The 15324-nt window shown below is 45.6% G+C and overlaps 2 protein-coding genes across 2 annotated transcripts; both read right to left on the minus strand.

The window, feature by feature from the left end:
• Positions 1 to 12131: 12131 nt before the first annotated feature.
• On the minus strand, positions 12132 to 12515 carry LOC137816973 (uncharacterized). Its single transcript, XM_068620168.1, has one exon. It carries the CDS (start codon positions 12513 to 12515, stop codon positions 12132 to 12134), a length of 384 nt encoding a protein of 127 aa, XP_068476269.1.
• A 494-nt stretch (positions 12516 to 13009) lies between these two features.
• LOC137816982 (uncharacterized) lies at positions 13010 to 13747 on the minus strand. Its single transcript, XM_068620177.1, has one exon. It carries the CDS (start codon positions 13745 to 13747, stop codon positions 13010 to 13012), a length of 738 nt encoding a protein of 245 aa, XP_068476278.1.
• Between the last annotated feature and the right edge of the window lie 1577 nt (positions 13748 to 15324).

Here is a 15324-nt window from a genome sequence, read left to right on the forward strand (position 1 = left end):
GAGCACCGTGAATGGATGCTCTGAAGGTGGTCAAATAACTGAGTAACTGATTTCTCTCTAATTGCCTGTGCGAACAGTGGGTTCACGAGAAAGCAACTAGAGTGTGTGTGTGTAAAACTAAATCTCGATCCCCGTCCCAAACATCTAAAGCCCCTTTTAAACGTCTAAAGCATTCAAAGCGCCTTAAAGTGCATTTAAAGCATCTTAAAGCGCATTTAAGGCGTTTAAAAACGTTTAACGCATTTAAAACGTTCAAAGCATTTAAAGCGTTTAAAGTGCTTTAAAGCATTTGAAAGGTAAACTGAATAAAAACGTACCTTAGCAAACTTTCAGGGAAACTTATATACCTTGATGTTTCAATGCTTACTGCCACGTGTTGTTCTGACTTGATCGCTATTCTACGTGGAGGGCTTTACAGCGCCGTAACCCAACTTAGGGATATTCCATCGTGTAAGTCCTCCTTCTTCGAAGTGCATCTGGCGCAAGGGGTGACTTTCTAGGTGCCAACTCATGCGCCCCAGCCTCTAGTCACTCGCCTTGGGAGTGTATCTACCTTCCTCTCGTACCACGCACATGGTTCGCCCTTGGGCGTGGCCCTCTCAGGGGTCGTATCGGTTCCAGGGGTCTCCCAGAGGTGGCGTGGGTACTTTCACAAGTCAGGTTACTCCTCACTGGTATTGGGAATATGGCCTTGAAGCCACCTTTCTCTTATTTTTATTACTGTTCTGAGGTACTGAGGCCTTTCATGGTGTCACCCCCTCCACGGTCTTTCCTACCCGTGGGTATCGGGGGGTGACACCGCCGATGCCTTAACCTGGCGACGCCTCAACCTGGCGTCGCCTTCTCCTGGCGACGCCTCATCCTGGCGACGCCTCAACCTGGCGACGCCTCAACCTGGCGTCCTCTACACCTGGCGACGCCTCATCCTGGCGACGTCTTAAGCGGTCAACCTGTTGACTTTCCTCCCTAGGCTCCCTGGATGGGTCCCACCATACGTTTTGATGGCATTCTCATGGAGCTCTTCTTAGATGTATGTGAATATGGTGCGGAAGCTATGGTGAAAGTGGGCAAGATCCTCCTAGGAGTTGTGGTGATCTTGAAGGTGCATGAAATGTATGGAAAAAGGGAGGTTCGGCCAGCCCTCTTGGTAAATGGTGAAGAGAAGATTAGGACCTAGAAACTAGGCAAAGGCAATGTATGGCACAATATGGGCAGCATAACATTACTCTCATTAATCTTGAAAATACAAGTGATGGGCTTCTCCTTTTATAGGCTAAGGAGGCCGTAAATGCTAAGTTAAGTGAAGATGAAATGCAAGCAAAATGAAATGGAAATGTGAAGGCACATGGCACATGGAGCACATGGCCGTTCCTAGTGAGAATCTTCTAGAAAACGTGAGCTAGCTAGGTTAAAAACAAAAGGAGACAAGTTTATGCTTTCTAACACTACACTAACTACTAAGCCACTCCTAATGGGCCTCCATGTAGCATGTACAAGTTCTTCTCCCTCCCATCCGTTGCTTGACCCAATTGTGCGTGGAGATGCTTGGCCATGGACCTAGTGATAGGTCCTAGACGGTCTAGGCTTCCTCCTAGACGCTCCTTTTGTAGCCGCCCCTCATCTTGTGCTAGACGCTCCATACTTGAGTCCAGACGCTCCCCACATGGCTCTAGACGGTCTAGGCTTGGATCTTGTCTTCCATGGTGTGGTGAGCTTGGCCCTCCTCCATCATCCCCAACTCCAAAATGGCCCATGAGTCCCCCCTCATGTGATTCCTTGACAAGGAGTTTCCTATGTGTGCCTTGGGGAATGCAAAGTTTTCCTTCTTTAAAAAGATATCCCTCGGCCACATAGTAACCTCCTTGCGCTCTATGTTGACATTGGGCATAGATGGATGAGAGTTCTTGATCCTCTTGGTAAAGCTCTCTTATGTGATCAAATCCAAGAATTTGGGCACCCAATTTTGAAAAGAGTGTATGCCACCTTGAAAGAGCATCGGCCACTATATTGGTGCTTCCTTTCTTGTATTTGATTACATAAGGAAATTGTTCAAGAAACTCCATCCATTTAGCATGTCTCTTGTTGAGCTTGTGTTGGCCCTTTAAATATTTTAAAGACTCGTGATCACTATGGATGACAAATTCTTTGGACACAAGGTAGTGTTCCAAGTCTTTAGGGCTCGCACAAGAGCATAGAGCTCTTTGTCATAGGTGGGATAGTTGAGGGTGGCACCATGGAGTTTTTCACTAAAATATGCAATGGGGTGTCCACCTTGCAACAAAACCGCACCTATGCCTACTCCCGATGCATCACATTCTATCTCAAAAGTTTTGGAAAAATTTGGAAGAGATAGAATTGGTGCATTGGTGAATTGAGCTTTTAGCCTTTGGAAGGCTTGCTCATGCTTATCATTCCAACAAAATGCAATTTACAAGTTCATTCAAAGGAGAAGCTAGGCTTGAAAAATTAGGCACAAACCTTCTATAGAAGCTAGCTAACCCATGAAAACTCCTTATATCACTTACATTTTGTGGAGTGGGCCACTCTCGGATGGCTTTGATTTTCTCGGGGTCAACATGCACCCCCTTTTGGTTAACTATGAAACCTAAGAAAACTACACTATCTACACAAAAGGTGCACTTATCCCTATTGGCAAAAAGACTATTTTTCCTAAGCACTGGAAGAACTTCCCTAAGGTGCCTTAGATGGTCTTCTAGGGTCTTGCTATACACTAAGATATCATCAAAATAAACTACTACATATTTACCTATGCAATCTCTCAAGGTGTGATTCATGAGCCTCATGAATGTACTAGGGGCATTAGTGAGCCCAAAGGGCATCACCAACCACTCATATAATCCAAACTTGGTCTTAAAAGCGGTTTTCCACTCATCACCCTCTTTGATTCTAATTTGGTGATATCCACTTTTAAGGTCAATTTTAGAGAATATGGTTGACCCATGTAGTTCATCAAGCATGTCACCAAGCCTTGGGATTGGATGCCTATACTTGATGGTGATGTTGTTGATTGCTCTACAATCACAACACATGCGCCATTTTCCATCTTTTTTTGGCACCAACAAGACAGGTACAACACAAGGGCTTAGGCTCTTTTGAACCCAACCCTTCTCCAACAAGTCTTGAACTTGTGACTATATCTCCTTGGTTTCCTCGGGATTTGTTCTATAAGCGGGCCTATTTGGTAGGCTTGCCCCCGGAATGAAGTCAATTTGATGTTCTATACCTCTAATGGGAGGGAGTCCAATGGGTCCCTCATTAGAGAATATATCTTCAAATTCACTTAAAAGGTTTTCTATTTGAGGAGGTAGACTCATGAGTTCATTACTTGTGGCAGTGCATGTAAGTGTTCCTTTACAAAAGGCTAGGCTTGGTTGTTCAACAAGAAGCAAATTTTCCAAAACATTTTCAAAAGGTTTTTCTTGTTGAGCAACCTTGTGGGAATGAACACTCTTCTCCCACGCCTTTCTATCCCTAAGGATTTTCTCTTTTTCTAGCACTTTTTTTTTTCCTCATCCCTCTTATGTTTCATTTGTATTTGGTCTTTCACCACTTGAGAGTGTGGTAAAGGACTAAGTACAAATTTCTTATGCTTGTGGGTGAAGGAAATCTCGTTAGTGAGACCATCATGCAAGGTTTTCTTGTCAAATTGTCATGGTCTCCCTAATAAGATGTGGCAAGCTTCCATAGGCACTACATCACATAAAACTTTGTCTTTGTAGTTCCCTATGGAAAACTTGATTTCCACTTGCTTATCTACACTTAGTTCCCCATTTTCATTAATCCATTGTAGTTTGTAAGATTTTGGGTGAGGAACTACTTGTAGATTAAGCTTATCAACCATTCTAGCACTACAAGAATTACAACTAGATCCACTATCCACAATGAGGGAACATATATTTTCTAAAACATTGCATCTTGTATGAAATATGTTCTCCCTTTGTGTTTCCATGGATGTGCTAGGGTGATTGTTGAGGATTCTCCTAATCATTAGCAACTCTCCCTCTAATGGAGCTACCCTTTCATCCTCTCCCCCTTCCTCTCTCTCACTAGGCTCATCCTCGCCACTAGTGTATTCATCTACACCCTTTAAAAACTAAGTCCTTTGGTTTGGGCATTGTGCTTGCACATGCCCTCTACCATAGCACTTAAAGCACTTAACATCTCTAGCTCGGATGGGTGGGGTGGAGGTTTCTTTCACTAAGGGTTTGGTAGTTTCTTTTGGTTTTTCTCTTGATGTGCTACCCTCCCTTCTATATTCTTTCTTGGGATAAAAGCTAGAGTAGGAACTCACCCTTTGACTTGAAGTTTTGCGCAAAATTTGTTGTTCAACTTTAATGCAAAGTTGAACCAAGTCATTCAAGTCTTGGTAGGGAAGGAGTTCTACCCTATCTCTTATCTCAAGAGAAAGGCCACTAAGGAACCTAGCTATGGTGGTGTCCTCCTCTTCCCTAATGGATGCTCTCATCATGTAGAGCTCCATTTTTTGCCTATACTCCTTTACACTCATATTTTTTTGTTGGAGTCTTTGGAGCTTGTCCATTAACTCCCTATGGTAGTATGAGGGTATATGTCGACGTCTTAGGGCTCCCCTAAGGTCATTCCAATACGTAATGGGAGGTTCCCTATGAAGACGTCTTTCTCTTTCGAGAGAGGTCCACCAATACATGGCGTTCCCTTGGAAGCTAAGGGCGGCTAAGGGTACCTTGCGTTCTTCACTCACCCTATGGCAAGCAAAAAGTTGCTCTACTTTCATCTCCCAATCTAGGTAGATTTCTACATTCTCCTTACCATGGAAGTGAGGTAGGTCTACTCTAACCTCCCTTGGCCCCTCTTGCTCCCTTTGCCTATTTCTTCTAGGGGGTGGTTGGTAATTGTCATTGATTCTAAGGCTTCCCTCCCCTAGAGACTCATTACTTTTAGAATGGGATGCATGAGTATGAGATTTTTTTTATTTTTGTGACTTCTCTTCTTGGGCTTTAGTTAACTCATTGATTTTAGTCTCATTCTCCAATTGTCTAAATGAAATCATTTGCACAGCTTGTGAAACTTCTTTCAAAAGAGTTTTTATAGATTTTACTTCACTTTCAATAGACTTTGCAGAATGAGAAGAAGAAGACATGACTAAAGCTTTGTGTATACAAGTATTTTACCTTGAGAAAATTTAGGAAAGTCAAAGAAGGTAGTCTTCCAGGTAAGGGAGGTGAGTCACAGTGGACTACTTAAATACCAAGCCTTTGCCTTAACCAAAAACTATCTCTCAATGTCTTCACACAAAGCTTTCTCTTAGTAAGCCACTTAAGACACAATTAAGTTGGAGAAATCAGATTTTAATGCAAGAAAACAATGCAAACTAGCTAATTAACCAATCAAGAATTAACAAAGCTTAAACAAAGCAACACAATTGAAAAGCGTAACTAATTAAGCAACGAGATGCAATTAAAACAATTAACAATTTCTAAACTAGATAATTCTACACCGGCCCTAGGTGAGGCTTCTTGGACACTTGGAGTCCTTGAAGACACACTCACCATCTAATCACGTAATTAAAGAAGTAATTAACAAAAGTTAAGTTGCAAAGAATAAAGAAAACTCCCTTTGTTGATCTCTTTTTTCTTTTTGCTATTGGCACTTCCTTGGTTGTCTTTTCTTGGTTGGACCTTCCAATGTTTGTGGTGTTTTTGGTAGGTATTTATTTTCTGCCCTTGCCTTTGTTCCTCTTAGAATTAGGGAATTAATTCTCCAATCCAGCACCTATCAAGCAAGCTAGACCTCACTCAAGTCAAATTTCCACTCAAATAAGCACCAATTGAAAAACAATCCAGGACCAAATTTAGAGGCCAAAGAATTAAAGCAAGAAACAAATTAATTGGAAAAACAGTACCACACAAATGGAATTAAATTGTGACAACTAGAAAGAGTTCCAAAGAAATATTAGACAAGCAAATAAAGGTACTCAAAGAAAGGTAGGCACACAAAATGGATCCTAAGAATAGCACTAGAATTGGTTTCAAAATCAAAAACAGCACCACTGAAAAATTGTTGTGGGCCAGAGAGCGTGATTTTCCCCGATTTATGTTGAGCTGTCCTTTTAAGATTTGCTTCTGAAAATTTATATGCCAATAATTCAAGATCTTAACTAAATTCTGGCGTTGGTTTCACTCCAAACGCATGAACCATTTTTTTTAATAAATTTTATAAAATCAGTGTTCAGTTACGCCAACTGTAGCGCCAGATTTGCACACTGTTTTTATAATATTTATCATTTTTTTTCTATTGACTCTTTTGAGCTGATTCTTTTTATGTCTTTTCTGTAACACCTCAATCTTGCATAATCCAGAGAATCAGAAATTTCCTATGTGGGAAAATAATTTTCTTAAGCAAAACAGCCAGCACAAAGAGTTATGCAAAACAGGGGATTATGTAAAAACTGGAAAAAAACAGTAAGATACCAAAAGAAAAACACAATGGAATTGCTGAAAAGGAATTTGTGTAGATCTAAACACAAATATGAACTCAAGCTAAAAATAAAAGGCACCAAAGGATCAAAAACACAGCAGATTCAAAACAAACATTTAGACCAAAATCAAGAAACAAATAAGCCAAACAAAGTACTTTTGAAAAACATGACTAGACAAAACACATATAGATTCAGAAATTAAAAGACTCAAAGAGCATAAAATGAACCAAATAAAATTGCAATAAGGACTCAAATACCTAAAATAAAAACAGCAACACAAAGTGTATGGAATCCTACCAAAAATTGCACAAAGATTGCTCAAGAACAATTGAACAAGATGCACCGATTGGAAATTCCAAACAACACACCAATTCAAAGCAAAAATTAAAAAACAGCAAGACAATATGGAATGTAAAGATGAACAACAAGGAAATAAAGAAGAACTCAAAATGAAAATGACCAAGAACTACTCATCTTTGAAGAACCTATGCTCTGATACCAAATGATGGCATTCTCATGGAGCTCTTCTTGGATGTATGTGAATATGGTGCGGAAGCTATGGTGAAAGTGGGCAAGATCCTCCTAGGAGTTGTGGTGATCTTGAAGGTGCATGAAATGTATGGAAAAAGGGAGGTTCGGCCAGCCCTCTTGGTAAATGGTGAAGAGAAGATTAGGACCTAGAAACTAGGCAAAGGAAATGTATGGCACAATATGGGCAGCATGACATTACTCTCATTAATCTTGAAAATACAAGTGATGGGCTTCTCCTTTTATAGGCTAAGGAGACCGTAAATGCTAAGTTAAATGAAGATGAAATGCAAGCAAAATGAAATGGAAATGTGAAGGCACATGGTCGTTCCTAGTGAGAATCTTCTAGAAAACGTGAGCTAGCTAGGTTAAAAACAAAAGGAGACAAGTTTATGCTTTCTAACACTACACTAACTACTAAGCCACCCCTAATGGGCCTCCATGTAGCATGTACAAGTTCTTCTCCCTCCCATCCGTTACTTGACCCAATTGTGCGTGGAGATGCTTGGCCATGGACCTAGTGATAGGTCCTAGACGGTCTAGGCTTCCTCCTAGACGCTCCTTTTGTAGCCGCCCCTCATTTTGTGCTAGACGCTCCATACTTGAGTCTAGACGCTCCCCACATGGCTCTAGATGGTCTAGGCTTGGATCTTGTCTTCCATGGTGTGGTGAGCTTGGCCCTCCTCCATCACGTTTGACTTTGACTTTGACTTTGACTTTGGTCAACGCCCGAAGACGGGACGCTACACAAGCCCCCTAGTCTTGAGCTGACACTTGTTTCAGCAAAAAGACTAAGGTCTCGCCCTATCATCCACGTGGCATTCCTGCTGACGTGACATTCCCTTGAGCAGTTGACGTGACATTCTCTGCACTGAGGATGTGACGTTTTAAGTTATACCTTAATCTCTTGACACGACGGCCATCACTTAGCGCCTCTCGCGCTCCTCAAGTTAACGTTATATCTTTTGAAAACGCGCGCTCCAAACCACTGTTTCATTCACTCTTTCGCATTCTCTCTACTATTCATCTTCCAAAACTTTCTCTGCAACCTTCGCTCTCCCTTTCACACTTCCAACCTTCATCCAATCAGATATTCAAAAGGTATGATTTTTCTCCATCGATGGTTTTACCCCTTTACTGTATTGCTCTTATAACTGCCTGGGACCGTTTATATTTTCTATATTTCTGTGTTCTACTCCCTTCGTTGTTTCCCCCTGTTCTTCTCTTCTCGTGTGGGTAGGGTTTTTCTAGGATTTCTCTTCCCCTTTCTGCCTTAACCCCATTTGCTAAACCTTTTTCCTTTCCTCCTTCTTCAGCTTTTTTCATCAATCCATGGCGCGTACAGAAACAACCGCCAATCCACCACCCCCAGGGATCAACTATAGGGCTCACTACCCTTGGGCCTCCGATGAACTCTTTGCCGAATGTTCGACTCTGACCACCGTTGAAGACGTGGAGAACCATTTGGGTGACCCACGTACATACAATTTCAACGCCTTCTCCAGTAGACACGACTCCCACATCTCCGTTCGTCACGCCACCCCCGGGGAGCCGGTCTGCGTGGATCATAGGTCCAACGGCGGGAAACCCTTCTTCTTCCTCTACCAGACGATGTTCAAACGAACCGGTCTGCGCCTTCCCTTCTCGGGCTTCGAGAGGGAACTACTCACTGAAATCAACGTAGCCCCTGCCCAGCTACACCCCAACAACTGGGCATTCATCAGGGCATTTGAAATCTTGAACGGGTACTTGGGCTTGCTACCATCAGTGGACATCTTCCTCCACTTTTTCGAAGTGAAGAAGCAAGGGAAGAGCCTCTGGGTGAGCTTCTCTGGGGTCGCCGGAAGGATAATCCTCACCCTCTTCCAGAACTCCTACAAAGGGTGGAAGGGTAAGTTATTCAGGGTGTGTTGCACAAAACGCGACCCCACAACCCTGGATGGCTTCCCCTTATATTGGGTGAAAGAGCCAAGGCTGATTAATCCCAAGTCCTTAGACGAACTACCCTCTGCTGATAGAGAGGTATGTGTGGCTCTAGCTGGCATGGGAATTGCCTTCAACACCGCGGAGCTCATAGCTCGTGAGTTTGATGCGGACGCCCTATCTCAATACTTTGGTAGGAGAATCTGCGCCTATACTTGGCTTTTTTTATCTTTGCCCTTTAATGTGCTTTCTCTTATTGCTGTATGTGCTGTTTATCTGCCCTAAACTTCTATGTGTAACTATGTGTATCTGACGCTTCATGCTTAACTGGTATTGGCTTTAACCCTTTGTTCTTTTGCTTGTCTTGGAGCAGCCTCAGTGATGGACTCATCAAGGCGTCTTGCTCTGGCCAAGGCTTTGAAAGCTCGCACCAAGGCGACTGCTGCGAAAGCCGACACCTCGGACACCCCCATGGCTGAAAAAAACCCCTCAGAAACTCCACAAAGTCCAACTTCTCCACATACCGCCCAAACAACCAACTCACCCCACACCCTCCAAACACCTAACTCACCCCCTCCAATTGCTGCAGTCCCACTGGCTGTGGCCCACACCTCTACCCCAGCCCCCCTTGACAAGGGCAAGGGCGTCCTTGTTGTTCCCTCTGATGACGAAGGCTCAGGCGAGGGGTAGGTCTTCAAGAGGAGGAGGACCAACAGAGTCATCTCCTCACGATCTGCATCCCCCCAACGTGGAGGGTCTCTAAGGGATAACCCCCCTAGCGCCACATCTCCATCACACCAACTGGGCCAAGAGGAGGGGGTAGAATCTGCACCGCCATCGACACAAGCACCCGCCGCTCAAGCAACTACCCCAGAGACCTTAGAAATCCCCCCCCCCCCCCAATCATGCAACTAATGAGGGGGTTCAATGAGAAGTCGTCGGGAAGCTCTTCTGGCGAGGCCAAGAAGGAAGGCATGCCCTACTACATGCGGGGCCTTCCTTGCCATTGCTCTCGATTGGCGCGCACAAGCAAAATCCAAGGCCATCGAGATGCAAGCCCTTCAAGCTCTCAAGCGAGAGGTGGCCACCCTGAAGGAGGAGAAGCTGAAGCTCGCACCACTTTGGGAGCACAAGGAAGGAGCCTACGAGACCTCTCTAGTGGAGTCTCGGAAAGTGGAGGAGGCAGCCAACCTGAGGTTGCACGAGGCTTGCCAGAAATATGCCGACCTTCTGGGTTCCATGGTCCCTCTGTAGGCGGAGGTTGCTGAGCTGAGGGTGGCTGCTGAAAACTCCAAGATCCTAGGGGCAAAGCTGAGCGAAACTGAGGAAAAGCTAGCTGCGAAGATTGAAGCTCTCAACCTTCTCCAAGCTGAAAATGGTAAGCTCCAAGCTGAAGTGAGCAAGCTTCAAGTGGAGAAAGAATTCCTGGACAAGCAGCTAGCCTCCCAGAACTCCAAGATCGAGGAACTGGAGAAGTCCAACCAGGAACTCATCGATGACATGGCGGGCACATTTGAGGAGGGGTTTAAAGAGGCTCTGGCCCAAGCCACGTGCGAAAACCTAGGGATTGACACCTCCAATTGTGACCCTGGCAATCAAATTGTTGTGGAAAGGTGGTGCCCCTCGACCTCGGGGAATGAGCCGTATTTAATAGATCTCTATCTTCTTTGCAAATTTGTATTCACAACCTTTGAACTCATCTGTAATTCTAACGCTCGACTTAGTTTATTTGAATATTATTCGACCCTTATCTTCACATTCTTGTTCGCCTTTAACTTTTCTTGCACCTTTATCTGCTTCTGCTTTCTTTACTATACCAAAGGCGTAACTGGTATTTATCTCCGATGTATCTTTTCGTCGCTTTGCCTTTAACTCTTTAGGTAGCACGTGACTTTCTCTCTTATTCTTCCCTTCCAAGTCGTGATGCATACCCTTCTCTTGATCTCTTTGCTTCATACTTCTCTTGGCCCTCGTATCTGCGAGGAATCTTCCTCATGAAGGCATCGCCTGCCACGTCATCACCCGTAGACATAGGAGGACTTAACTTCGCGCCTCATCATCACTCAAAGGTGAAGGAGGACTTCTCTTGTCTTTACGGCTTTTGATAACTCATGCTCTTCACTCTTCTTTTTGTTGATTTTCTTTGCCTCTTTAACTTGCAAAAGTTTCAACTTGTTCTTTCCTTGCCTTTCTATACTCTCACCAGCGCTCTAGGGCGAGGGAGGACTTATCTTTTCCTGTACTGGGTGTCCACGCTCGAGGAGAGACTTGTTGAACGCGAGGTCGCATCGTCCTCAACATGTCTAAACACTTGGGACAAAAGTCACGCTTTGGTGCCCACGCCCGTGGAGAGGCCTATTACAACAGCGCCGTATCGTCCACGGGGTGTCTAAACACCAAGGCAACTTAGCCCTTATCTCTGCGCGCTTGGTGTCCACGCCTGAGGAGAGGCCTACCCGGGGGTAGTGTCGTTTCGTCCTCAGGGTGTCTGAAAACACCAAGACGATCAATGTTCTTGGCGCCCACGACCAGGGAGAGGCGCGTTGGAAACATCGTCGTATCGTCCCTGGTGTGTCTAAACACCAAGATGACCAGGGATTTTGGCGATTACGCCTAAGGAGAAGGTTTCCCGAAGGATGGCGCTTCTCCTCAAGTGCGTGTATCTGCACCAAGTGACCTGGTTCCCCACTGTTCTGAAACTTCTTACTGTCTGATGCCCACACTTGAAGGAAACGCCCATCGCCACTTCCTTGTGAGGTGTCTAAACATCAAACACCGGGACTAGCTATTCCTACCTGAGGAGGGGGCGTCCTGAAGGAATCCCTTAACCCCTACTCAGGGACTAGTCTCCCGGATTTTAACTTATACTGAGCATACCTTCTGACTTGACGCCGACGCATGAGCATGTGCTCTCGTTACTTGCTTCGATTTCGATGCCCGCTCCCTTATCTGGCGATGCCTATGCCTGGCGATGCCTCATCCTGGCGACACCTACGTCTGGCGACGTCTTGAGCCTTTGTTTTTGTTTCTTAGTCATTGCTTTATGTTGCGAGAAAAGGAAAAGCTGGGACAAAGTTTTCTTGAACTTCTTTTTTACTTGGGTGACCTCATTAAAACCCCCGCGAGGGAAAAAGAGCATCTCCTTTACAACTGTGTACTTCATAATTCTTCAACTGAAATAAAATTTTAAATTGGCCGCATTCTAGCTGCGTCGGATGGGGCCCCCTTCTAGAGTCTCTAACTTGTACGAACCATTTCCCTTGGCTTCGGTTATTTTGAAGGGTCCGGTACACTTGGGAGACAACTTGTTCTCTAACTCGTAAGGATGAGCCTTCCGCATGACCAAGTCAGCTACTTGGAACTGTCGCGGCTTTACCTTAGAGTTATACTGATGTTCCACTCTCCTCTTCACAGCTTCAGCCTTTATCCTCGCTTCTTCTCTGGCCTTGTCTAACAGGTCTAGATTCACCTCTCTGTCTTCGTTGGATTCTTCTGCCACAAAGCTTAGGAAACGCGGAGAACTCTCGTGGATCTCTACTGGGATCATGGCATCTGACCCGTATACTAGGCTGAAAGGCATCTCCATGGTGGAAGATTGAGGTGTGATGTGGTAAGCCCACACAATCCTTGGCACTTCTTCCGCCCACGCCACTTTGGCTTTCTCTAGTCTTCGCTTCAGCCCCCTCAGCAAAACTCTATTTGCTGACTCTACCTGCCCATTCGTTTGGGGGTGTTCGACTGATGCAAACACCTGCTTGATTCCTACTTTTGCACACAACTTCCCCAACTGTTGGTTCGCAAACTGAGTGCCATTATCTGAGATGAGACACCTTGGCACCCCGAAAGGACACACAATGTTCTTCCAAACAAAGTGTTGTACCTTGTGCGCAGTGATCTGTGCCATTGGTTCTGCCTCTATCCACTTCGTGAAGTACTCGATGGCGACTATCAAATACTTCATTTGCCTTATCGCTAGAGGGAAAGGCCCCAGAATATCGATTCCCCATGTGTGTAAATCGATCTTAGTTCCTCTGGAGGTGTCTTATGCCAGTCTGCATGCATTTGGCACTACTTGCATCGCTAGGCGTATCTTACACAAATGTCTCTCACCGAAGGCCAATAAAACCCTGCGCGAATCACCTTGGAAGCTAGTGATCTTCCCCCTACGTGGCTTCCACAAATTCCCTCGTGGAGTTCCGACATGATCCTTGTACACTCGTCGCCACTCACACATGTCAGAATTGGATGCGTGAACCCATGCCTAAATAACACTCCATCCATGAGAGTGTACCTTGTAGAGTTCTTCTTTATCCTCTTTCCTTCTCCAAGCTCTGCTGGGAGAATCCCATCTGCAATGTATCGCCTATAAGGCGTCATCCACGTGTCACCTTCCTTTAAGGCACATACTTGCACACACTTCTCTTCTTCGGGCGAGGCCGCATAGGTGCTGATGCGGGGTGCCCTCGCCGTATCTTGAATCAAAGAGCGATGACTCCTTGGCTTTCCTCTTGCTGCGCTAATCTGAAGAATGTCCACCCGGTTGTCTGCCACAAACTTTCGCGGCGTTTTGAGCGTCTCTTGGATGACTGTCCTCTGCCTTCCCCCCTTGCCTGAGCTGGCCAGCTTCGCGAGCAGGTCAGCTCTGGCATTTTGCTCCCTTGGGACATGTACCAGCTCAAAAGCGGCGAAGGCTCCCTTCAACACTTCGACGTACCTTAAGTACGCAGCCATCTGTGGATCCTTTGCTTGGTACTCCCCTGTTACTTGCCCTATGATCAACTGGGAATCACTTTTCGCCAAGAGACTTTGAGCACCCATTTCTTTGGCCAAGAGCAATCCAGCAATCAGCACCTCGTACTCAGCTTAGTTATTGTTGTCTTGAAGGCAAAACGTAAGGCTTGCTCGATCAACACCCCATTAGGCCCCTCCAAGACTATTCCAACACCACTTCCCTGTTGGTTGGAGGATCCATCCACTGAGAGCATCCACTGTGATCCTAACTCCACTTCTTGGGGGGCACTTCCTGGTGAGAGCTTTACGACAAAATCTGCGTAGACTTGCCCCTTGATGGATCCCCTGGGTTCGTAATGGATGTCAAACTCCGACAGCTCCACTGCCCAGCGAACCATCCTTCCGGCGACGTCCGGCTTCTGTAGTACCTTCTGGATGGGGAGGTCCGTCATCACCGCTACTGTAAAGCTATGAAAGTAGTGACGGAGCCTCCTAGCTGAGAATACTACCGCCAGCGCCACCTTTTCTAACGACTGGTATCTTGTCTCGGAGCCTTGCAAGACCTTGCTTAAAAAGTATATGGGCCTCTGTACCTGGTCTTGCTCTTGGACCAGCACAGAACTGATGGCCCACTCTGTTACTGCAAAGTACAATTGAAGAGGGACGCCTGCCCGTGGCTTGCAAAGCACCGGTGGCGTCGCCAAGTACTCCTTCAACTTGAGGAATGCTGCTTCACACTCATCTGTCCACACAAAACGGCTATTACTCTTGAGGCACTCAAAGTTGGGGTGACCCTTCTCACCTCCAACAGATATGAACCTTGACAAAGCTGTCATCCGCCCAGTCAGCTGCTACACCTCTTTCACTGAAGTTGGGCTCCTCATGGCAATGATAGTTGCGCACTTATCAGGGTTCGCCTCTATCCCCCTCTCAGTGAGCATAAATCCTAAGAACTTTCCTGCCTCGATGCCAAAAACGCATTTTTCCGGGTTTAACTTGAGGCGGTACTTGGCTATGGTGTCGAACAACTCCTCCAGGTCATGTGGGTGTCGTCCTCTTTCCTGAGAGGTCACCACCATGTCATCAACATAGGCGTGCACGTTTCTCCCCAACATAGGCGCAAGGACCTTGTCCATTAGTCTCTGGTAGGTGGCGCTTGCGTTCTTCAACCCAAATGGCATCACCTTGTAACAGTAACTGCACGTCTCCGTCATGAACGCTGTTTTGCTCTCATCCCTTGGATGCATTTTTATCTGATTGTACCCTGAAAACGCGTCTAAGAAGCTCAGCATCTTGCATCCTGAGGCGCTATCCACTAATGCGTTGATGCTAGGTAAGGGGTACGAATCTTTAGGGCACGCCTTGTTTAAGTCCATGAAGTCGACGCACATTCTCCACTTTCCATTCGCCTTTTTCACCAAGACGACATTGGCCAGCCACTCAGGGTATTGTATCTCCCTGATGTGCCCAACACTTAGCAAATTCTGGGTTTCTTCTTTTACGACAAGACGCCTCTCTTCGTTGAACTTCCTCCTCCTATGTCGTACAGGGCGAACCTTGGCGTCCATGGTGAGGTGGTGGCACAAAATATTTGGGTCGATGCCTGGCATGCCTGCGGCGGTCCATGCGAATGCATCTAAGTGGCGTGAATCACTGCTGCCACT

The sequence above is a fragment of the Phaseolus vulgaris genome, chromosome 10 (assembly GCF_000499845.2).
Source record: "Phaseolus vulgaris cultivar G19833 chromosome 10, P. vulgaris v2.0, whole genome shotgun sequence".
In the NCBI taxonomy this organism is placed as follows: Eukaryota; Viridiplantae; Streptophyta; class Magnoliopsida; order Fabales; family Fabaceae; genus Phaseolus; species Phaseolus vulgaris.

What these genes read in the sequence shown, in the direction of transcription:
- LOC137816982 (XM_068620177.1), bottom strand. Translation starts at nt 13,747, where the DNA reads ATGGGTGCTCAAAGTCTCTTGGCGAAAAGTGATTCCCAGTTGATCATA.
- LOC137816973 (XM_068620168.1), bottom strand. Translation starts at nt 12,515, where the DNA reads ATGGAGATGCCTTTCAGCCTAGTATACGGGTCAGATGCCATGATCCCA.